This window comes from Lupinus angustifolius, chromosome LG18 (genome assembly GCF_001865875.1).
Source record: "Lupinus angustifolius cultivar Tanjil chromosome LG18, LupAngTanjil_v1.0, whole genome shotgun sequence".
Lineage (NCBI taxonomy): Eukaryota > Viridiplantae > Streptophyta > Magnoliopsida > Fabales > Fabaceae > Lupinus > Lupinus angustifolius.
Window position 1 is genome coordinate 14,749,727 of NC_032026.1, and position 24,313 is coordinate 14,774,039.

Here is a 24,313-nt window from a genome sequence, read left to right on the forward strand (position 1 = left end):
TTTAATTTGATGTTTTTAAAAAGACATAGAAACTTAAAAGTCTGTAATTTATTTCCATTTGAATATATTTTTAATTATTTTCTAGGGTGGTATGGTAGCTAATATATATAAAATTATGTGTCTGCCCCTCCTAATAAGTGTTGTTCTCAAGAATTGAATCATTGATTTTTTGGTTATCCTAAAGATCTAGCTGAACCTTATACCATTAAATCACATCGTGTTGTTATCTAAGATTAATCTACATATGTAAAACCAGGAGATTTGCTTATATAAAAAAATTAAAGTGGGGATTTCCTATATATAATTTCTCTGGCTTGTGTATGAATTTATTACCCATCTGCATAAACGCACCATGTATAGTTGTAGCAATGTGTAGACTGCAATGCCAACTAGTGTTATTTGCCATTTGAAATATTAAATCCAATTAAACGTATAACTATAACCTCTGTAATAAAAGCATTAAATTTATAACCTATGAGAATAGACAAATTCCCAAATAATTAATATATAGCCGTGTAAAGGGAAAGCGACAAAGTTGGAAGGACCTTACATAGGGTAGAGTCATATCTTTTGTCCTCCTACTTTATATCACTCTATATACCATTTATTTCTCGTTAGTTCAAAAAATAAATTATGAATTAAATATATATTAACTTTTTAACCAAATAGTGATAGAAAGTTTGAGATAAAAATCCAGTTTTATTCTTATTTTATGTGATTTGGTTGTGGAAAACAGATAGACCAATGTGCAGCAAATCCAATGAACAAAAGAGACAGAGAGAGAAATATAGCAAAAATGTTTGTAACTTTGTAAAAACTGGAGGGAGGGTTGAAGAAAACAGTCACGGTCACACTTCACTGCATTCTCTCACTGTGTGGAAGTTCTTAAGCTATTATTTTTTTCATTATTAAATCCTATGAAAAAGAGAATGGAGGATCAGAATCTCAGTTCTGCTTCTAATCAACAATCTCACACAAATGAACCGGTACTACACTCTCATTTTTTCTTTTGGGTTTTCCCTTTGCTGTTTCTTACTCCTTTTTACTCCCTTAGTTCTCTATATGTTGTTCGCACCAAAGAATGACAGTGATTATATGCTTTAACTACACATTTGGTTCACCGAAAGCATTTTTATCTTGATGGGTTCTCCTTTTTTTAATAGGAATTATATTTTTAACAGTAGTTTGAATACCTCTGTGATGTAGAAGCATATAAATTTATATCTTGCAATCTGCATTATTTAAATACATTTTTTCCTTCTGTTTATAAAAAATGAATCTTTCTTTGTTGGGTACATATAAAGATGAAATTTTGATGTTTAATTAACAGAACAATCAAGCAAAAACTCAGCCAGATGTAACAGGTCCTAGTAACAAAATTAATGGTCCTTCTACTTCACATGACAATGTGCTTAGTAACTCAAATCAGCAACAACATCCACCAATTGTTCAGTGGTCGTACACTCCTCAAAATGCTACACAACAATTGATGGCAGTATCCTTTCCTAACCAAGCACCATCACCCTTTAATCAGTGGCAACATTTTCTACACCAAGTTCATGTATTTGCACAGTCAGCATCACCCTTTTGTCAATCTCAATGGCTTGGAGGACCAAATGTCCCTCCCATTTTTCAGACATGTCAAGCTCATCAGACTCCACTTCCTAATACGGCTTACCATGTCGGATACCAATTTCCCGGCTTTCCATGTTAGTATTATACATTTATACTATTTGTCACTGTTGATTTCTAATTAGAATTTACTTGAATTGGATAATTATGTATTTGAACATATTTACTAGCTAATACATCATGTATGTTGTATTAGCATGTAAAGTCGTTCAAATATTGGAAATAGTCTGTTTGCCAGTGTCGCCCTTTTAACACATCATTTATGTTTCCATATTATAGTCATTTTTGTGCACATGTGCAGTTTAGGAGTTTCTATGATCTATAATATATTAAGGCTGAATCTTTTTTATAGGTTCTTGCAATTCTTCATCTTGGTTGGGTCAGATGCAGCAATTAGAGCATTCTTATTATGCTTACAATTCTTCTGGTGCACCTGGCTTTTCTTCAGCGACCACTACAATGCCTAGCTGCTCAACTTATGGAAATCAGTCTCTTGAAAGCGGAACCATCAAACAAACTGCAAAACTTTCTCGGAAGCATCAGCAACTTTGGGATGCTCAGGTGAATACCTATCCCCAGTTCCCACACTTAAATTATGCTTGTTATGATTTCGAGATCCTTGACTACAAATATGAACAACTTTATTCTTGCAGTCAGTGGAAAATATTCAGCTGCGGAGTATGGTAGATAAGTTGCAAGACGAAGTTTCCGATCACAAGGGTCGTCTTGTGAAGCTTGAAGAAGAAGTTTCGTCTCTCAAACAGGATTACAAGGATCGTCTTGTGAAGCTTGATGAAGAAGTTTTGTCTCTCAAACAGGATTACAAGGATCGTCTTGTGAAGCTTGAAGAAGTTTCATCACTCAAACAAAAAGTGGAAACACCCAAAGCTGCTGAAGTTATTGGGACTATCCCTGTAGGAACCGGACAACCACCAAAGAGAGGAAGAGGGAGGCCTAAGCGGTCATTGGCCTCATTGGAAGCATCGCATGAGCCTCACCCTCGAGCTCCAGGTAGAAAGCCGGCACTGAATCCGTTTCAGCTTGAGAGTAACTCACCCATCTTTGAAAAAGTTATACTTAAAAAAGTGGAAAATAAAGAGATATCAAATCATTCTACATCTAGAATAGCGCAGGAGGAAAACAATGGAAAGATCTTAAATGGTGTTTGCAACTCAATGATCCCTGCATACCAAGGGCAAGATAATCAGGAATATCATGGAGTCAAAATGCGTGGAAGTGAAACTGTTTTTAGTTGTGCTTCAGGAGTTCAAATTAATTTTGAAAGGGGTGAAGATAAAAGCATGAAAATGGTCTACTCTGAACAATCACATCCAAGTAAAGTGTTGAACAACAGCATAGGCGATTCAACTAAAAATATTGGAAATACAGGTAATGGGAACCATGGCTTGACATCTTCTAACGACTTTGCGAGGGATGTGTTAGATAAAGCCGATCAAATAATCTTCCGAAGTGGCAGTTTGGTCCAACAAGAAGAAAATGGAGAGGATACCTCAGAAGAGATGGAAGTTGGTATTGTTAGATCAAGTAAAGATGAAAATGAGGAAGAAATGGGAGATGATACTAGCTTCTCTGCTTAAGAAATTTGTAGGTGCACCATGATAATGCCATAAAGGTGTGTCTCCCCTTATGATAGTATTTTGACTAGTGTCTTCTTACATATACTTTCCTGGTAACAAATTTACCAAACAATGGGGCCACACTGCTCAATTGGTATATCTTATGGAGAGGCCTAAGTGAAAACTTGCACAGAATTTTTTGGTAGGGAGCAATATGGAGATTTACCGTTACAGTTTGCCTTATCAATGAAGCATTCCATGCTTTTTGTTTGAGACCTTAATTGATGATATGACCAAAAATTAATAATTTGCGGTTAATTTATTATAGAAATAAGTTTGATAAGTAATGTCTACAATTTGATGTTATTTGTGAACATGCAAATAACATGGTTGTGTGTCTACCCCATTTGGCATTTGTAAATTTACAAATCATGAAATGATGAAAATTGTACTCATTTTATACACATAAAGATAAAATCTTATGGGCAAATTAAGTTATTAAGCCTTTTCCACTCAAATCCATATACATCCACTGGCTTTGGAGTTTCTCTCACTTTAATCCTTTTGAATCTGATACCTTCCCTTTTATTTGGAATAAAAGATATACTGATTGTGTAACTGTTTTTTATACTGTTAATATATTAGCAACCTTCATTTATATATTAGTTGATTGTCAAACAAAAATAATCTAAAACAATAATGAATGATGTACTAAAATTGTGGATGGAATGACAGCACAATTTATATCGGAAATGCACGGATTTGATAGGAGAATCAATTTGTATTTAATATTTAGCTTATTTTATTTAATCAACTTACCCTTCACTCATTAACTTTTTTGACATGGTCCGTTTTTCTCACTTAAAAATATGTCAAAGAGAGAAAAGTCAGAACTCAAAACTCACAAAAAAGAAGGTAAACTCGCCTACTATAAAAATTTGAAGAAAAGGAATCAGACACGTGGCATCGTATAAACCCTGAGTTAGATAGGCAGTGTCATGTTCCGTAAGGGAAAAAACTTCTATGAAAAAATGTGTAACATATCATATTTGGAGATATTACATTTTACGATTTTTGATACTATCATATTAATGTGTTGTCATGACGTTAGTTATGGGTACTTAGTTTAGTCTCCATACGTGTTTCTCATTCTATAAAGTATAAACAGTCTTCAAAAAAATTAGGTCTTTCTCCTTCGTTATAACAAAAGTGGTGGTTGTTCTGTTCCTTGCAATTGGGACTAATCTCTCAATTCTCAACGACCCAATGACTTCAAAGCTAGTTTTTTCCACTCTCCGTCACCACCTCACTAAATCAACCCATCTCTTCCGCCGCCAACCATTCTCCACGGCTGCGGCGGTGGCTGAATCCCAATACCATGAGGACTCTGCCGGAATTACAATGAAAGGTGTCAAAATTTCAGGAAGACCCCTTTATCTTGATGTTCAAGCAACATCACCGGTTGACCCACGTGTCCTCGATGCTATGCTCCCTTTCTATCTCTCTCGTTATGGAAACCCTCACTCTCGTACCCACTTCTATGGTTGGGAATCTGATAACGCCGTTGAACACTCACGCGCTCAGGTCGCGTCCCTTATCAGCGCTTCCCCTAAAGAAATAGTCTTTACTTCGGGTGCTACTGAATCCAACAATATCTCGATAAAGGGTGTGATGCATTTCTATAAGGATAAGAAGAGACATGTGATAACGACGCAGACGGAGCATAAGTGTGTTCTTGATTCCTGTCGTTATCTTCAGCAGGAGGGTTTTGATGTTACATATCTTCCTGTTGAGTCTGATGGGTTGGTTGATTTGGAGAAGCTTCGTGCCGCGATTAGGCCCGATACTGGGCTTGTTTCTGTAATGGCTGTGAATAATGAGATTGGTGTGGTTCAGCCTCTTGAGGAAATTGGAAAGATTTGCAAGGAGTTCAATGTTCCTTTTCATACTGATGCGGCGCAGGCATTGGGGAAGATTCCAATTGATGTGGAGAAGTGGAATGTGAGTTTGATGTCTTTGAGTGGGCATAAGGTTTACGGGCCGAAAGGGGTTGGGGCATTGTATATGAGGAGAAGGCCGAGGATTCGAGTTGAGCCGCAGATGAATGGTGGTGGGCAAGAGAGAGGGATTAGGAGTGGGACAGTGCCTACCCCTTTGGTTGTAGGGATGGGTGCTGCTTGTGAGGTTTCGATGAAGGAAATGGAGTATGATGAGAAAAGGATTTCAGCGTTGCAAGAACGGTTGCTTAATGGGATTAGAGAGAAACTCGATGGGGTGGTTGTGAATGGGAGCATGGAGAGGCGCTATGCAGGGAATTTGAACTTGTCCTTTGCCTATGTTGAAGGGGAGAGTTTGCTTATGGGGTTGAAGGAGGTGGCTGTGTCTAGTGGCAGTGCCTGCACTAGTGCCAGTTTGGAGCCTTCCTATGTGTTGAGAGCCTTGGGAGTGGAAGAGGATATGGCTCATACATCTATTAGGTTTGGCATTGGGAGGTTCACTACCGAGGCTGAGATTGATAGGGCGATTGAGCTCACGGTTAACCAAGTGGAGAAATTGAGGGAAATGAGTCCGCTGTATGAAATGGTGAAGGAAGGTATCGATATCAGCAAGATTCAGTGGGCACAGCACTGATTATATTCACAATGATAGTTAATGACAATTGGATATGTAACAAGATGTGTGCGAAGTGGATAGCCTCTTGGAGATAGTTTTATATGTGGTGCTCAATCATATAAATAATCATCAGTCATCCAGGTTTCTGGTAGCCTTTCAGGTTTGTTTTGAGAATCAAAATAGATGATTTAGGACGAAACATGCTCCTAAATAGTTGTGTATAATAAAACATTTCTGGTATTCGATGATTTTCTTTGCATGTATCTAAATTAGATTGTGATGACAGAACAAGCACCGATACTCATAACCTGTTTTCAAATTTTGATTTCGTTTTGTTGTTTTGTGGCTTGTAAAACCTTTAATAAGTATGGGCGTATGGCCAATTACATTTCGTGAGTTGTTGGTTTTATATGCATTTGGCTGGTAGGTGATGTTCATTGAGTCAAAGTTTTATTCTACCATACCAAATTCTCTTGATAGTTTTAGCTTTGTAGCTACATTTTTAAGCAGCTAATTAGTGAAGGCAAAAGCATCCACTCACTGTAGCATTAAAAGATGATGTTAATTGACGTATGATTTACTTGATCAAGCATTGGCTAGAGGTGCTTGCATATGTCAAAGACCTCATAGTGAATGGACACCATGTCTTAAGAGTCTGTAAACTCGAAACCTATTAACTTTTATGGTACCAAAAGGTATAGATATGAAATCAATTAAATCTTCTATGTAACAAGAACTACCAGCCAGCAGCCATCATCAAGCACAGTTTGGATTTGTCCTGTACAATAAAAAGTCTATGTTCTTTAGCATTTTCTAGAAACTGGGGCCTATCGCCAGATCAAAATTCTTCCCAGAAATGCTATCTTTGCACTTGAGCATTCTAAACTTTCCACCTGTACGAGGACATCCAAACCTATCCCAACACCACTCTTCCCCTTGTTTTCGATGCAGCTACTATTTTCTTGGCTCTCTTCTCAGAAGCTTCTCATAGTACTCTTTGCTCCTCTACTTCAAACCATGTATTTTTGCCTGAAGATTTTCGATTTTTCATGGTGCATGTACACTCTATGATCCTCCCTCATCTTCAGCACACACTTCGCTAGCCTTCTTCTCAATGAACACTGATTCAGATGCCAGCTCTTTGTTCTCTTGCTTCAAACTTCAAAGGGTTAAGTCTATAACTCAAGCTAGCATTCTTATTCAACAAAACAAGCCTCTCAGACCCCAACAATTCAAGCAAAATCTTTTTGTCAAATTTTTGAGGACTCACCTTCCTTCCTCTCCAAGACACCAACTTCATGCATGAACACATCATAGTCCACATTCTTAATCACAACCTCAGCAACATTGCATCAGTATAAAGCATAGCACTTATAGGGAGGAACACATACGTCATCATCATGGGTGGGGTTGTGATTAAGAATTCCAAGCCCCTGACAATACCCTCCTACAAATCCTTCTACTCCTAGGATAATTTTAAAAAAATTCTTCCCAATGCATTGAATGTATTTGTTTTTTATTTAATATTTCTTTATATAATTGTAGGAGAGTTTTATAAGAGGATATTTTGAAACTCTTCATTACAATAGAAATAGAAACACCATTACTAGCTTTGTTATTATTGCCTGTAATTTTTTTGGAAGAAACCGTTGTAGCCTTATTCTGGTAATATGATAAATCCCCTCCCTGTCATGAAGAATAGTGGTTTCTAGGTTCGAGATCTAGGCGCTTTACATGAATTCCCTTATCCTATTCTCTTGGGCTGAAAGTTGGGGTCACAGCTGATAGACCAATCCCACAATTTGGACATGAACTCTCTTATGGCTTGTGAACCCAAAAGGTTAATGGGGCATTCCAGATGCAACCAGACCTAGTCATTCTTGAAAATGCAAGCAAGGTAATGCAATTAAAAGTTGCTAACCAAAAATGGGTTCACAACATAAAACAGAAAAAGGACGTCTCAATGTATGAGACACTTATCTAGCGGGTTCTGGCTGGGGAATGTAGATGTGAGTTAGGATATTATCCGGTACCAGACCTTTCAGTACTGAAATATGAGGAGGGGAGGGAGTTTGGTAATTTTAAAAAAAACCTGACTCTTAAAAAATTCTCCGTATCACGTGTCATCATCTGCCTCCGGTATTGAAGAGTATCTCTACTCGGGCAAGTTGATGCACACAAACTTATTCTTGCAAGCTTTGCAGGTGAAAATGTCCTGACAAAGGTGTTATAGAATCATCTGGCTTTATTACCTGCTGCTGCCCCATCAGCATCATATGGTAACTAGAATATGACTGGTGAGTAGTTCAGGGCAGTACAGTTTATGCAGGCCACAGGGATGGGACAACTTCAACCGTATAATTGATGTTTACAGCACAAAAAAACTTTAGGAAATGTAAGTGTATTAGGATTGGAATCAAAATCTTTTTTTTTCTTCTTCCAGTGGTCCCTAATGAAAGCTTTTCAGTTGTGTATTCTGTCTTCACTCTTCACCTTTGCACCAACATTCTCTTTTATCATGATGAGTTTATTAGGATATGATGTGGATGTTCATGAGGGGCTCACAACACTTCACTCTACTTCTATATTCTTCTGCCTTCTTGGGCCCTTAGGTTGATCTGAACTTACAAAAGTTGCTTCCATCTGCATTCACTTTTATTATGTTCTTTCTAAAGTCATTTTATAAGGTTTTGTGTTCATTCTTTTGGGGTTATTTGTACTGCTCAAACTTAACATTTTTTCTTTAATAAGCCAACTTATATATCTTCCGTTAACTTTTCATCTTTTATTTGTGAACTCTTCCAAAAAAAATCGCTCAAAAATCAAATCACAATTACAAATTGCCATAATTTGATTAGCAAAATAACATTAATGTAAATTTAGTTTCTTTGATGTTGGCTGTCTCAAACCAAACCCATATTTGTTCATACTAAACATATTTTCAGCACTTTTCTTTGCACCATTTTAACACTCACTTTATGATCAGTGGTCAAAAGATTTTTGTTTGAGAGCAACAATGAATAGATGATTATGATTCAGGTAAGAGAGTGGTGTGATGACAAGTGTTAACAGTGATATGTATTCATTTAGGAAAGAAACATAACCATCACTCACTCCAATATCCTTACCAGCTTCTTCAAATTGGTGTCCATAATAACCATAGCAAAAAGCTGCTATCACAAATAGATACGATTTGATTGTTTCACAACAAATGGATTTTTGAAGGGCAACACTGTTGCAGCTTATATATTTATGCAAAATATGTCTGTACAAATCAATCAAATCTTGAATTCATATCACAGCATCAAAAACAGTGAATACTCTCAAAATAAGATGATTCAAATCACTAGCTTTCTTACTATTGATATATATGTGTCAATCAACTTCTTCAAGATGGGAGGTGTGTTACATCATGTGACTTGTTATTGCATTGTCACTTCCAACTTTGGCTTTCTTTTCCCAACTAACCATACTCTCCTTGTATTGATTCATAAAACACATTATTGGAAAAAACTGCAATCAATTTTTCTTTTGATATTACAAACTTTTTAGCCTTAGATATCACTTGTCTTGTGTTGCTTGAAGATGCACTGCATACTTTCAGTGACTAGTTATCAGTGCCTATTGTCATTTGACCATACACTATTTATTGATGCTTGTGCTGTGTAGCTCACAGTAGTAGTAAATTCATGGAATTGCATTGACAAATGAGTTCACTAATCATTTTCTTCCACCAAAGTTACCTAGTATAGGTATATGGTTCATTAATTTTTTTATTCTTAATTATTCTATTTTTTAAGGTGAGCCTAGTATTTATGCATGAAATTGTCAATTGATGCCACAAGGTAGTGGTGAACCTGATAATTATCACCACAACTGAAATTTAGTAGTTTTAGATATACATAGATATTTGGCAGAATTACATTTTTCTTGTATTTTCACAAAAAAAAAAAAGAGATATAAGGTATATAAAAACAAACCAGATATGAGCATATGAGTATCCTTTTGTAATGGGTTATATCAGTTGTGTAAATTTCCCTATACTAACTAACGGGTAAGTGAGTGAATTAATGTTCTTTTTTCCCTTTTCTTTTAGTTTAATTTCTGAAAATGTTGAAGTTATGGACTAATATAGATGGTTCATTACAATTGAGGGGCCTGAGATATAGCAGATGAATAATCTAAAAGAAAGTAACCTCATACTCGTTTAGGACAAATCAATCTCTTTCACTTGTTGAAAGGGTATTATAAAAACGAATAATTTAAGAGGACAATCATATCTTTGTTTTTGGCTCTATCTATAGTACTGATTTCAATCAAAATCACAAAAGTAAAAACAGATATCACTGCATGGCATTGTTTTTTGATAAGTTCAAAGAATTTTTGTAATCTTTAACCTCATGTTTATGCTCTTATATCATTCCATGCATGTCTTTTTTTGCCTTCAAACAAAGAACAAAACAAGTGCAACATAAAGAGAATCTGAGATTTAGAAAACAATAGAGTGACACTCAACTTGAAGACACTGATAGGTAAGAAGAAAAAGGGATCAAAAAGTTAGTACTAAGAAAGAAAGAATTACTTAGGTAATATAATCATATACATGATTGACAAAATGATTAGTATCCTTGATTATATGAAATAACTAAATTATGGCACAAATGGAATTACGGGTTGAAAATATGGTTCCCACATTTACACTTCCAACTCATGGGCTTGTAGTTAACATTGCCTTCACCCCTTTCATAAGCATTTGTAGACACTGTGGAAGGGTTAATGTTGATTTTCTCCTTGTGAGCTTGAGGATTTGTAGGCACCTGAATAGCCTCACAAGGTCCACAAGATCTACACCTTTTCTCACATTTGGGTGGCCTTGACCCTATCCTAGCCCTTACCATAACCTTATCATCATGTACTATCTGCACAAATAACCATAAATTCTCAACACAAAAAGTTAAGCATTTTACTTTTATTTACCACCCTTGCTATTTAGCCAAGGCAGAACAATATTTTAAAAGCAAAGTTTTGTACCTGTTGAAAACCATTCTGTTTGAGAGTATTTCTACTACCTGTTAGAAATAAAAGGGGTGGTAAGGTTTTTTGGAACATGTTTCTATAATTATAAGTGGCAAGTAAAGCTTTAAAAACTGATCATTTTACCTTCTTCTGTAACAAATCCCTGCAGAGTCCAGCTTGAAATTACTAGAAAGAATAGAGAAATGCTGATAAAGTTGAGTTTTTTAGCACAGATGCAATGATAATGATGATGATCACACCCCATTTCAGGATGTAGAAAACTGAAGTTGTTAGGGAAAGCTGATCAATAAAGAGAAGCTGGTTGAAAGAAAATTGGAAGTTGGGTCAAAGTTGTTTGAAAAAGAGACAAGATATAAGACACAAAAATAGGGTTTAGTAACTTAAGGGACATACAATATTAGATGTAGTAAACAACACTATAACTGAATGTGTTGCTATGTTGAGAGCTTCTTATGTTGAAGTTATGGAGCATAGAAAGACAAATGAGAAAAATGCACAAGGGTAAGAAAATGAGGAAGCCTGAGAACCTAGTAACATACCAATGTTATATAATAAGTTACTGAGAAGTGCATAAAGCATAATAGAGGATATATAAGACAAGTAGAACCTAATAGCAACAAAATGCCACAAGTTTCACTAGTTGTGATAGAGAAGCTGCTACTAACTGACATGCATCTACAGCTGTGGATTTTGGCTTTTTCATTTCTTTTGGAGATAGTATATTACCATAAGTGAGTGTATATACTGCTCTTTTATTCTTCAATTTTTTGGACTTTAGAGTTTCATTATTTAAATATATTTTATCAACTAATTAAAATGAATGAATGAATAAATTATATTATGTTGTGTTTATCATAGCTAGCTACTAGATAACAAAGTAGTCGCATAACGTAACACGCATAACACCTTTCCCAAATGGGTGTTGTCGTTTTCTCCATTTTTTTCACTCAAGGCAGTGTTAATTGAAACGCCAAACCTGCCATTTCTTATCTCATTTCACACTCTTTAAACTAAACATTGTGTTATGTAAGCTTATTCACTTTCACAATGCACGTAAATATTTTATTTTATTTTTCTACTTTTGGTTTCAGGCTATAATATCTCAAATTCTCAACCATCGTGGAATTCATAAGTGATATTGCCAAAGCACATACTCTCTATCTGTAGAGGGCAACACACTTGCAAGGAGCAACAAATGTATGATCCTTCAATATGATCACATACCATAGAAACATATGATTGAAACATGGCTACCACATTTCAAACATGAAAATTTAACAGACAATTTTTTTGTTTGTTCACAACATGCAATCCAACCTAGGATTAAGATACTATTGGAAATCATGACAACATACATAAAAAGAAGACAAAAAGTTAGTATTTTGATAGGAAAATTATAACTTTCTAATGATAATATGACTTAAGTTTACCAGCAGAACAGAAAGAGAAGGGAAAAAAATAAGCTGGGCTCAAAATAAATTTAACTGGGCCGGACGATTTTGCTAGCTCAACCCATCTCATGTTTCATGACCAAAAGTCAACAAACATGAAGTGGAAAATAGCTTTAATGTTAAAAAATTGGGAGTTTGAAAGAGCATGATAGTTTTAGGTGAACGAAAGTTAAAAAAATATGAAAATAACTCATGGTATTACATTTTTGTTTTAATCTTATTTTAGCAATAAGTTCATAAAAATTATTCAAAAGTATGAACGGGTGTAAAGAGGAGGGAAATGAGGTTATATGACTATATCAACTATCACTACTATTAATATTTGTACTTGCAAAACTTTATATTATAGGCTCTTAATTAACAACTAGGTTCCTCTCTAGTATTAGATAATATGGACAAAATGTAAAAAAAGTCTTATATTATTTAACTTTTAAATAAATTTTTAATTATTAATTTTTTGTATATTACATGTTAACAAATATATCCAGTATCGGAGAGAATCTCAGCCTGATAATTAAACTCATGGAGTTGAAGATGGTCTTGAAACAATTGACAAATTAAATTAAATTATATAAATTAATAATTGATGGTAGTGCCAAATTGAATATTTATCGATCTAATAATTATACAGAATTCCGTTTCCTTGCCGACAAAGTATCCAACTAAAATCTACACAAAATCACCTTATCAAAAGAGCTGAATTGAACATCCAAGACTTTTCACAAAGCTGTTATGATTCTGCGCCCACGCATGAATTACGTACCCCCTTTTGTAGCTTTTTATAAGTTTCAAAACACATGCATTTGGTATTATATATTATATGCATCTTTCATTTTCATTTTCTTTAACAAAAATGAACCCTTCACCACGCTAGGGTTTGACCAATAGAAAACACCTACTACTAGAGGATGATCATATATGTCCAATGACAAGGAGAGTAGGTAAATTAAACATATAGTAAAAGTACTTAACTACAAATTCTATATTTTTGCATAGCTTTCACACACGTTGGATAGTCGATTACCCTTCTAGAAATTTATAATTAAAATCATATAGTTTATGTTTAATTGAATAATGTTTAGGTGAATTGGAATCTAAAGATTTATAATCTTTACTAGTACCTTTATATCATCCTACTAAATATTCATATTAATCTTCATACGTACAAGAAATTGATACATGTTATTTAAAAACCAATCACTAATAAATAAAGTATGATCTTATGAAACATATCACTTTTTTATGGGTACGGAAATTAGAAGAATGATTTAGTAGGAAAATATTTCATTTTTCGATATTTACATACTGAGTTTGAGTCCAACAAGGGAGTTGAAGGGGCCCTCTCAAGCGATGGTGATGGGTTCAAAACAATGATGATAGGGAGGCGTGTTAGCAGTTTCCAGGAAAAGTGCAAGTGCCCTCTGTTTTGTGGAAAGTCCCTCTCATAATATTTATTGGTCCACAACATTATGAGCATTATGTAGAAGTAGAACTCAACAAAAAATGAGTGATATGCAGAATTTAGGAGTAGTACCTTAATGAAATCTATACGTTTAACTATTTAATTCACTATATGTATTAGCTACTCATTATTGAATTATAATGTAGTGTCCTTCCAATCATGATAGCGTGGGTGGAATATTATGAGAGGGGTCAAAAGATCTCACCGTTGGTGGTGAGCATGAGGGAACCTGAGATGACGTGCGAAGAGGAATATGAGGACCTTAGATCGGGATTTATTTACAAGTTAAGTTTTAGAAGAGAATAAAATGAAAGACTTAATAGTCGGATAAATCTGTACTTTGAAGTCTTCTATTTCTCTTTATTCTCATCCAACATCCGACTCGGATGTCGATGCGAGTGAAATGTGATGTTTAGATTTTTGAGTGAGAGGGATACCCATTGGGTGATCACGTGGGGGAGTGACCCACCGGTCCCCTTAAAGGCAAAGCATATCACGAGACGGAACCATATAAACATAATATCCCATAATAATCAACACAAACAACCTTGTTTTTTCAATCCCCTCTTTAAAGCAACTGATTTGCAGACAGAAACACGTGAGCTAACTTCCACATCCACACCCTTCCTAACTTAATCATAACTTCCCATCTACCTCATATATTTTTATATAATATTTATAAGTTTAAATATTTATGAATATCATTTATTATTCAACTCTCATTTTTAAGCACTTCTTTTCTCAACTCTTTTACTTTCCTAGCCCTTACTTTTCTTTGTTTTTCTTGTGCAGTATTATCAAACCCAGTACATGGAAAGGAGATTTAAGATTTTGATAGTTTGAACTATTTTGGTCCTAATTTTATTGTTTAATAAGTTATTTCTTTAAGAATATCAATTACGCTTTTTTGCTTTGACCGACTTGTAGCACTTTTTGAAAGAGATTTGATATCTTAAAGATCTCTTACATAATTAAGGGAAATAAATGCAGTAAGTCAGATTAGCCCTCTCAATCAGGGAGGATCCTTTTCTTTTTAGATGAAAGTGGGTGGTAAGTAGAAACATCTACTTACACAATCAACATCATTCTAAAAATTAATTAATGCATCGTAAGTGTAAATTTATACACATACACTCCATAACACTATGTCACGATAATGTAAAAGAATTACAGAGCATAATAATTTTAAAATGATACCCAAAAAATAGCAACCCTTCATACATAGATGTCTTTTATAAGGATTTATAAACACATAATACAATAAAGGAAGGTAAAGCAAAAAAGTAATTTCAATCAGCAGTTACTATATTTTTCTACAGTTTTAGTTAATTACACCGTTTTCCCCTAGCTATATACTCCTTAAACCATAAAAAATACAATGGTTATTGGAACTACTATTCTTTTTAGTTTCACCACATTTTTCACCTTCAAAGTAAAAACCTAAGCATAATCAACATGCTGCAGAATAATTGGTGAATGGATTATAGAAGTGAGGCTTGGGAGCCATGGAGAAAGGGCTCTTCTTTGAACCACCATCTCCAACGATTCTCTCACAAGAAGGGCACATAGAGAGTGTGGCTGCAGGCATAGGCATGTACATGGGTTGAGACTGTTTCAGTGTCTGCAACTCCTTCTTTAGACGCTTGTTCTCATCTGTTAATGTTTCACAGCATTTCTTTAAGAACTCGCAATCCACCTCTGTCTGCTTCAGCTTTGTTCTGCAACACACAATTGAACAAAAATCTTTATTACTATTCACCAACTCACATCATTTAAATTTGTCAAACCCATGCTCAACAATTAAATTTGAATAAGAAAGGCTTTCTAATCAGATTACAATGAATAAGGATCTGTTCATTAGAGGATAAAAGTGTCTTACTATATTAATTTGTCGACAAAAAATATTCTTTCCTTAATTAATCTGTTTGGTATAGAGATGCTGATATTCTAAAATTAGATACCTGGCTCTACGATTTTGGAACCACACTTCAACCTGTCGAGGCCTTAGACTTAGTTGTCTGGCTAAGGCTTGCTTCTGTTTCTGTAAATCCAGATAAAGCTAACAAAATTAATAAGGTTGTTAAAATTCATGAATTTTCACAAATTGTTTCTAGATATATAGCTAACTAGATAGCAAAGAGAGATTTTTTATAATTATTACAGGATTGAGAGTGCTATGTTGTTTGAAACTCTCTTCGAGCAACATAGATTGTTGTTTAGTAAGCCTAAGCTTCTTTCTAGCATTAGTGCCATCTTCATCTTCATCACTCACTCTTGAAGAAACCCTCTCTATTGCCTCTGTCTCTACCTCTTCAAAGCTAAGATCCCTCTCTCTCTTCACCACCCTCCCACCGGAGAAAGATGAAGCAACGCTGTGAGCTGAAGCCGACAACTCAACAGGGTCCTCATCACCACATGTTTTGTATTTCCCATCTATTTTGTTCTTAGCCACATGCTGGTTCGGGTAACTTTCAGTATTTGAGAGACCCAACGTTAAAGATGGCTCAGTATCGGTGATGAAACTTGAGAAATAAGGCTTCATTGGCGTGGGCTTATGAAGACAAAGATGATCATCAACCATGGTGGTTTCATCTGTAGTAGTCAAGGATAACCCTAGACCAAGATGAAGAACTGAGTTAGTGGGATTTTGATGATGACCCATTTGAGGGAAGAGAATAGTGTGTGGTAGAGTTAGAAAAATAGATGGTATGGTTGAAACTTGAAAGGGTTGATGGGATTAGAAGGGTCTTAAGAAGGAGAGGGAGAGAATGAATGAGACTTATTTTGTGGGGGCGTTAATTGGGTGGGTGGCTATGATTATTCATCAATGGGAGGAATGAGTTGAGCATAGAATCTTGTACTCCAAATTATTGTACTATACCCTCTTACATAGGTTGACCATTTGAGCCCCATTATTCATTTATAATTTAATAATCTATATCTATACTTACTTATAAAATAAATAATGGACAAATTTGGAAAATCTCTTCTCTCTCTTATGCTAGAATATTCCTAAAACTAAAAAGTTATTCGTTTAGTACTATAAGATTCTATTAAATATTTAAGATTAATGGTTCGATTTCTGGAAATGATACTTTTTGGGAGAGATAACTAAAAATCCAAAAAATGATTAATTCTTTACAAAACAATGCAAGATGATAAACAAAAATATTAAAAGAATATCGACTGTTCATAACTTCATATACTCCATACTCATGTTAGTGCAGTGAAGACATCTTCTATTTTTATCCCAATTTTTTCCTTCCATTTTTTACATTTCAAATACGAAATTCGTGTTAGCCACCTACTCTTATGAATGTCACCAAATGTTATCATATAAAATTAAAAAATATTATACTTATATCCTTTATTCTAACTATAAAAGCAAAAGACATTACAAAATTAGAATAGCGGCTAATGTTTTCAGTATTTTGCCTTAGCATTTTTTAAAATTAGATATTATAATAAAGACTAAAAAATTATAATATAAATATATTTGGTACAAAAAATTATAACATTAAGTACACCTAAAACAAAAAAAACATTTTAATTCTTTAAAATGAAATATATGAAAATTAAATAATTAATATATAAAATAAGAATATGAGCCAATAACTAGTATGAATAAGGTATCATCTAATCTAAGTAGTACTCACAAAGGCCTAACCACGAACATGTATACCAGATATTTATATTATTATTAAAGTGGTGATATTTTGAAGTGTTACATAAAAACATTCTGTTCCTGCTTTGGATCTTTTACTTTTTAAAATTAGAAAACATATATTAAAATGTAGTTTTTAATATATAATTTATCTTGAATATATTTTAAAAAGTAAAGTTTAAAATGAAGAAGAGTTATCTACTATATAAATTATTTCTCTCATTATTATTAGCATTTTTCTTACTCATATATATGTATGTTTCGTTGCCTATATATGTTTAGTAGCTTCGTTGTACATTACACCAATTATTGGCCCCTTTAGTCCTGCTTTACTCGTGTCCCAACAGCTTTTATTTTCTTACTCTGATCTATTTTTATTTTCTTGCATTTATTCCTTTTCATATTGTTCTCGTCACGAATTGACATACATATAAACGATAAATGATAAAGCACGCAAATACACTGGCCCTCATCCAAAGATTGCTTCGATACGTTATTTCCAAAAATAAAATTACTATAAGAAAAGTATGATTGGAAAGAGGTGATACATTATTACATTATGTGTAGGTGATAAAGTTACATGACTATATCAATAAAGTGTTGATCTAGTGGTGTAAGGCTCAAGATCGATAATTTGATTTATATGAGCGACATTTGTTAGAAGAGATAGTCATGAACCTTAAAAGAGATTAATTCATTACCAAAAAATGATGAGAAGATATCACTGATAGTACCAAACAAAAGTTATAGGACTATGTAACAAACCCACATGAAGTGTCCCCCACTACATACCTGATGAACTAGTTAGAGATGGGTACCATGTCACTATGCTTACCATTCTTGTATACTTTTTAATGAATGAGGAATGTGAGGGATGGTTGGAAGGTTTTTTTTCTACCTTATTTTGAATGCGTAGATTAGAAAGGGATGTCACTATTTGTTTGTTTCCAATAGAAATGAAGCTAAAAGAAAAGTAGGTACAAGACACGGTTGGAATTTCAAATAGTTATAATGGTGCCAGAATATGATTCGTCAACAACAATATGGATCCTTGCTTAACCATAGAGTTGGTGTGGAGTGTTTGGGACCTACTTATGTATGAGTACTATCAGCACTTCAAATACAAAAATAATACATATATACTTTTACAAATTTTCATATTTGAAAAGTAATATATATTATAAAGTGATATTATATTTATTAATTATTGATTTATATATCATATATATCACTATTTTATAATGTAAGATGATATATCATTAATCCTTTGTATAATGCATTAATATTGTGGGGGAAGTTAGGTCACCCATGATTAATGATAAACCTATGATTATAAATCAGCATGAAAGTAACTGCTTTAACACTGAGTCATGGAGAGGCAGTTATTGGAAATACGATTGAAAAACTAAAAGACAAAAACATTTATATCTTTTAGTTTATACTAAATTTACATTTTCACCATTCAAAGTAGACTATAAAATTAAAATATTCTCTCCAATAATAGAGAGAAGTCTAACTCTTTTAACACCACCTCCCTTACTTGGAATAATGTTGACATGTACAATAAAACTAATTTAGATTTCCTTTGGGCATTGTGAGAGTTTTAAAACGTGAGAGTATGTATAAAAGATAAAATAAAAAACAAGTGAAGATTAAAGACGATTCTATCGGTTGCTATAGAAAATTATTAAATTTAATTGCAGAAATAACAATTCTTTTGCATTGATGCATAACTTGCCCCATTCCATATAAAAAAAATTATTTACTTATTTAGTTTTTTTATGGAACACTTGATGGATTCTTAAAGAAACCAACAGGATTAGAGAAACACTGCATTAGGTAAGCAGTATGTACCATTGGAATAAACCCAAATATATTTGGTTTATCTTTAATGGGATGCCTCATTGTGGTCTTGTGGGTGCACAAAAAGATTATTTTGAATTAAGAATGCAAAGTGTCTCTGATTACTGTGAAAATGTATTTGTTATCCTAAATCTTATCTTATATTTTCTCACGTCAATATAATAAAGCAAAAATAGCAATAGTAATAAAAATTTGAAAAATTTATTTAGGACAATAAATCTATCTTCTTTTAGTACTTTAATCTAATTTCAAATAAGAATTAGTAATAACAAGCACGTGTTTAACAAATAATACTATTAGTCATGTGCTTATTTATTTTTATATATTTATTCCCTGATTGGAAGTGGATTTCTTCCTAAGTCCGTGATGTCACCTTTTTTTATAGAAACAAAAAAGAAGGTGGTAAATTACAGTTTTTGAAGTCTTTGCTTGTTCTCTTGATATGGTATGAAGTTTATAATACATGATTCACTCGTTTAAACTAAGTTCCACTTACCCAATTTAATATAGGATATATTCATTCTTCTTAAAGAAGTAGTGTAATAATGACTAATTGGTATAATATGGATATGTTATCTTAAATCATGTCACGTGTTAATAAAAACATGTCAAATCAATTAAAAATTATAAACATTTATTATTATTGTTATTTTTGTATCATTTATCATTTGTGCGAGATAGAATTTGAGACAATTGGTGCGAGTTTTATCCAATTCTATACCATGGATATTTATGGCTTCCCAAGCAGGCAACATAAACGTAAGACCCTACAGCTCATTCGGAATAAGATGGTATAACTCAAATGGTGGGTGCTTACTTCCAAAATCTATACTCCAGCATGTTCAACCATTCGAATATGGAGGAGATTGCTTGTTTGGTTAGTGGGAGATTAAAGGAAGAGCATATAAACTTGTTGTCTATGCCTTTCACTAAGGAAGTGGTGAAACAAGCACTATTCGAAAAGATTGTGCATCCACTTTATTCTATCAATGATTTTGGGATCTTGTTGGGAAGAACCAAGAAGATGCCAAACTTGGTGCTACAAGTCCTAAATGATGGCTTAAATCCTCGTTTCTTCAATCATACTCATTGCTCTAATTCCTAATATTAAGAAGGTTGTGCATGCTAGTCAATTTAGCTATATTAGTTTATGCAATGTCTTGATTCAAATTGTGACAAAACAATAGTTAATATACTTGTTAAAATGGTAGTAGGCATAAATAAGAGAGATTCTTGATGAACAAGAAAGAATGAGAAAATATTATTAAATAGAATTAAATTCTAAAGTTACATTGAATCATCTATATAAAGGGAAGAAAACGCTAACTACCCTAACCAAATTAACTAACCGACTAACAAATGCTCAACTATTTTAACAAGGCTTAAAATGGGTTCTTTTTTATATTGTTTGCTCGAATCCTAAACTTGAATAACCAAAATCAAAATTTCAACAAATTACACGAACCAAATCTAGAACAAAAATATAGTACTAAGTAACTGCACATGGACTCGGGTGAAAATAAACAAGCATCTATGAAATAACAAAAAATAATGATCAAAATGAAAAGGTTTGGACGTTACATGAACTAGAAGATATTTTAAAGTTAAATTTTAATTTGTATTCTTAGCGCACAACCTTTTTTCTTTCTTTTTTATATTTCGTATAAGAAATATGGAAATATTACTTCATACTTTGAAAATAGAAAGCATAATTAAAATTTTGTGACCTTTATAAATGTAAATGAAAAAATATATATATGAAAACAAAAGGTAAATAAAATGTTTCTTTTATATTTTCATGAATAAGAAAATATACTCACACTTTTGTTTATTAGAGTATGCTTAAATTTAACATATTTCGTATTTAAACGTGTAATAACAAAAAAAGTGAAAAGCTTCAAAAACCAAATGATTATTACAACTCTTAAAAGAGTTAGCCTAAGTATTTTAGGAATGTTCTCGAGTTAGCCTAACTAATGATACTTATGACCACAAAAATTAAATGATTATCACAAGAATATTTTCTTCTTCCTTATAAACACTTAAAAAAGGAAAAGTAAAGTAAAAGCTTGTAAAGAAAGGCTTGTACACCAGCTTTAATTGGTTTGATTAACAAAAGAAACAGAATACAATTTATTAATCATTGAACAAATAAATGATTAGGCGTTATATGCTAAAAAAAGTTATATACACTGAGTTTTATACACTGTTATTGTATCATCACTATTGATTTTTTATTATTGTTGACTTTTTAGAAAAGGTAATCCAAATGAACGGTGAATAATGAAGTACATACATATAAATCTTTATACTGTCAGTGTATACATTTTACTCTATGCAATTGCTGAGCTTTTGTAAGCAAGTGGCTGAAGAACACTATGAAAAGTTGCTTTTGTGAATTACCCAACCCCTGGTAGATAGAGTTTGACTTTTGAAAAGAAAATAAAATAATTTATAAGGAAAAGAGAAATGATATCATGTTGACGTTAGCTGGTAATATTGTGAAATATAAAATAGTAGTATTCTAGTAGCTATATAATTTATTTCATCTCCATCAATATATTGATAATATTAATTTTTATATATATTTAAAAAAAATTGAAATGGTTTTATGAAAGATTGTATATGAGCCTGACCACTCTCTACAAGTTTTAGGCACATTAATATGCTTAATAGTGTAAAAAATTTCTTCACGTTATGTTAAATGACATATATCCTGTAAGCCAATATTTACTAAATAAAATGCAATATTGTGACGTATATCATTATTATGGGTACGGAGAAGGATTTTTTTTATTGAAAATGTATTATTTTACCATTATCCCTGACAGACAAATGTGCAATGCAACCCTGGTGTTGGCATTAAATCATATATGGTGTGATTTTCAAGTATGAAATGATATAATGTGTAAAAGGTGATGAAAATGAGGAATTCAACTAATATTCATAATAACATGATCCGATGGCATACTCAGAAAAAAATCATATTTGATGTTTGGATTTCGTTCTTAAAGCACGAACTTTGTGATCAATTCAAAGGAACACGTTTTTTACCACAAGTAATATTAAATTGAAACAATATAGTATTCTATGAAATCAGTCTACAATGATACATGTCACAATTTTGTATTTTGTTTATTAAGAATTGACTTATAAATGTTACATGTTTTCATCATAATATATAAAAGAAGTTGTAGACTATTTTTGTAGAAGGAGTTAATATGTATACATTGATAATGTAAACGTTTTTTATACAGCAAAGTTCTAACATTCATATGTTAGTATTGACTTTCAAATTATATATAGGATATATCTTTAGTTTTCAACTAAAAAATTGCGTCACCGAATATATCCTTATTTATCCGCACAATTAATGCCGATGGCTAGAATCAAATTAAAGCATCTAATTCCCTCAATAAATTCTGAAATTTGCCTTTCATATTGGGCGTGCTAAATAAATTCTGAAATTTACTTTTCATGCACGTTAGTGGAAATTAGGATTTGATGGGATGTGATACTCTAGAATCAGTGGAAAGTGGGATTCAAATTGATGTCATAATTTATATATATATATTATTTAAAAATAATTTAAAATTTATATTGCTAAATTTTCTTAAAGTCACATATGTTATACTTTTTTCCAATACTAGAGAGGATTCAGTTTCCGAATTTGATGGGCATATGGAACATTCAAGTTTATGTTTTTCTGATGATGAAGGGTAAGAGACTGGTTGGGTGCCCCTAATGGAATGCAAATTGAACAGAATGATTCTATAAAATCTAATATTCTAATTCCTTTGATTGGTCGTGCACGTGCTATCATGATTTCTTTAATAATTAGGAATCTTTGGGACAAGCCACCACTTTCGTATGTCAAATGGAACAAGTTGACATTCCTAATCTTACGTTGAAGAAGAGAGAATAATATATGTACATTCTGAATAACAAGGTTTAACTTTAAATAACTCTCTACGGTATATCTTTACACGCCCACCAGCATAATTCGATTATCAGAATATATATATACATATATATATAGTGCATGCATATTAGCATATAGTGGTCACCTCAATTAAGTTCCATATCATAGTTTGGAACTTTGGATATATATTATAAATCAGTAGCTCCGTATTGTATTTCATTTCACGTATTACTTTTTTCTAAGTGATGAAAAGAATTCTAAGTTAATATCTATTTAATTTAATATTTGTTTTTCTTGACAAACAACTAGAGAAAAAGTATTTAAAGTGGAACATTATATCACCGAACAAAAATATGCTCCAAATTTGTTTGGCACTTTTAGTTAGATACAAATCTACAGTTTCACCCATGTTGCAAAAAAATATATTTTATTTATTTGTTTTATCTTATTGAGTGAGTAATTTTTTTAATTTTATAATATGGTAGAAAAACATACACCAATGAAGAGTTAGTCTAATAATATGATATCTCATTAGATTCTCAGAAAGACTAAAAAGTTAAAAGTTTGATTGATGAATTAAAATTTTGTAAATTGATACAAGCAAAATTGAATTTTTTGGATGGATGTTGTAATGACTAAGTTGGATTTTGTATTTATTCTATGAAATCACATTGAACTACAACTACAAGTAACTTTTAGGTGGAATTTGATACTCTCATTCATTGGAAGATTTATTTTGTTCATTTCAGAAAACCTATTTCCTTACACTGTGTTTGGTTTGGAGAGGAAAAGTTAAGGAAAGAAAAATTAAGTGAAGAAAATGAGTGAAAAATGTGATGAATTTTTAGTTGTTTGGTAGGGTAGAAAATGGAAAGAAAGTGAAGAGAAAAAACATAATTATAATTATTAAAAAAATCAAAGGATGTATTGATTTGCTTTTATGGATGGATACAAGTATATTTGCCCCATAGATAGACACATAATACTAAATTCATTTTTTAATTAAATATTTTATATATTATAATTTTGTCATTCTATAAAATTATATACTGTGTATATTTTTATTATTTAATAATAAATTTTAATTATAGA

General features: G+C 32.6%; 4 protein-coding genes and 1 pseudogene across 4 annotated transcripts; 2 read left to right on the plus strand and 3 right to left on the minus strand.

The window, feature by feature from the left end:
* LOC109332999 lies at positions 699-3,526 on the plus strand. Its single transcript, XM_019568213.1, has 5 exons — positions 699-986; positions 1,331-1,561; positions 1,637-1,709; positions 1,985-2,193; positions 2,286-3,526. The coding sequence occupies exons 1-5, from the start codon at positions 918-920 to the stop codon at positions 3,228-3,230; spliced, it is 1,527 nt and encodes a 508-aa protein (XP_019423758.1). The 5' UTR covers positions 699-917; the 3' UTR covers positions 3,231-3,526.
* On the plus strand, positions 4,366-6,218 carry LOC109332996 (cysteine desulfurase, mitochondrial-like). The gene has a single exon (XM_019568210.1). The coding sequence runs from the start codon at positions 4,476-4,478 to the stop codon at positions 5,838-5,840; it is 1,365 nt and encodes a 454-aa protein (XP_019423755.1). The 5' UTR covers positions 4,366-4,475; the 3' UTR covers positions 5,841-6,218.
* On the minus strand, positions 6,358-7,218 carry LOC109332578 (annotated as a pseudogene).
* On the minus strand, positions 10,390-11,558 carry LOC109332998 (EPIDERMAL PATTERNING FACTOR-like protein 2). Its single transcript, XM_019568212.1, has 3 exons — positions 10,983-11,558; positions 10,854-10,891; positions 10,390-10,741 (listed from the first exon to the last, which is right to left on the minus strand). The coding sequence occupies exons 1-3, from the start codon at positions 11,101-11,103 to the stop codon at positions 10,490-10,492; spliced, it is 411 nt and encodes a 136-aa protein (XP_019423757.1). The 5' UTR covers positions 11,104-11,558; the 3' UTR covers positions 10,390-10,489.
* LOC109332997 (homeobox-leucine zipper protein HAT22-like) lies at positions 14,969-16,588 on the minus strand. The gene is made up of 3 exons (XM_019568211.1): positions 15,934-16,588; positions 15,734-15,813; positions 14,969-15,490 (listed from the first exon to the last, which is right to left on the minus strand). Exons 1-3 carry the CDS (start codon positions 16,432-16,434, stop codon positions 15,223-15,225), a joined length of 849 nt encoding a protein of 282 aa, XP_019423756.1. The 5' UTR covers positions 16,435-16,588; the 3' UTR covers positions 14,969-15,222.

Coding starts and splice junctions, on each gene's coding strand:
- LOC109332999 (XM_019568213.1), top strand. CDS start 918: ATGAAAAAGAGAATGGAGGATCAGAATCTCAGTTCTGCTTCTAATCAA. Junction 987..1,330: donor AATCTCACACAAATGAACCG/GTACTACACTCT, acceptor TTTAATTAACAG/AACAATCAAGCAAAAACTCA. Junction 2,194..2,285: donor AGCAACTTTGGGATGCTCAG/GTGAATACCTAT, acceptor TTATTCTTGCAG/TCAGTGGAAAATATTCAGCT.
- LOC109332996 (XM_019568210.1), top strand. CDS start 4,476: ATGACTTCAAAGCTAGTTTTTTCCACTCTCCGTCACCACCTCACTAAA.
- LOC109332998 (XM_019568212.1), bottom strand. CDS start 11,103: ATGGGGTGTGATCATCATCATTATCATTGCATCTGTGCTAAAAAACTC. Junction 10,892..10,982: donor GGGATTTGTTACAGAAGAAG/GTAAAATGATCA, acceptor TATTTCTAACAG/GTAGTAGAAATACTCTCAAA. Junction 10,742..10,853: donor AACAGAATGGTTTTCAACAG/GTACAAAACTTT, acceptor TTATTTGTGCAG/ATAGTACATGATGATAAGGT.
- LOC109332997 (XM_019568211.1), bottom strand. CDS start 16,434: ATGGGTCATCATCAAAATCCCACTAACTCAGTTCTTCATCTTGGTCTA. Junction 15,814..15,933: donor AACATAGCACTCTCAATCCT/GTAATAATTATA, acceptor CTGGATTTACAG/AAACAGAAGCAAGCCTTAGC. Junction 15,491..15,733: donor TTCCAAAATCGTAGAGCCAG/GTATCTAATTTT, acceptor TGTGTGTTGCAG/AACAAAGCTGAAGCAGACAG.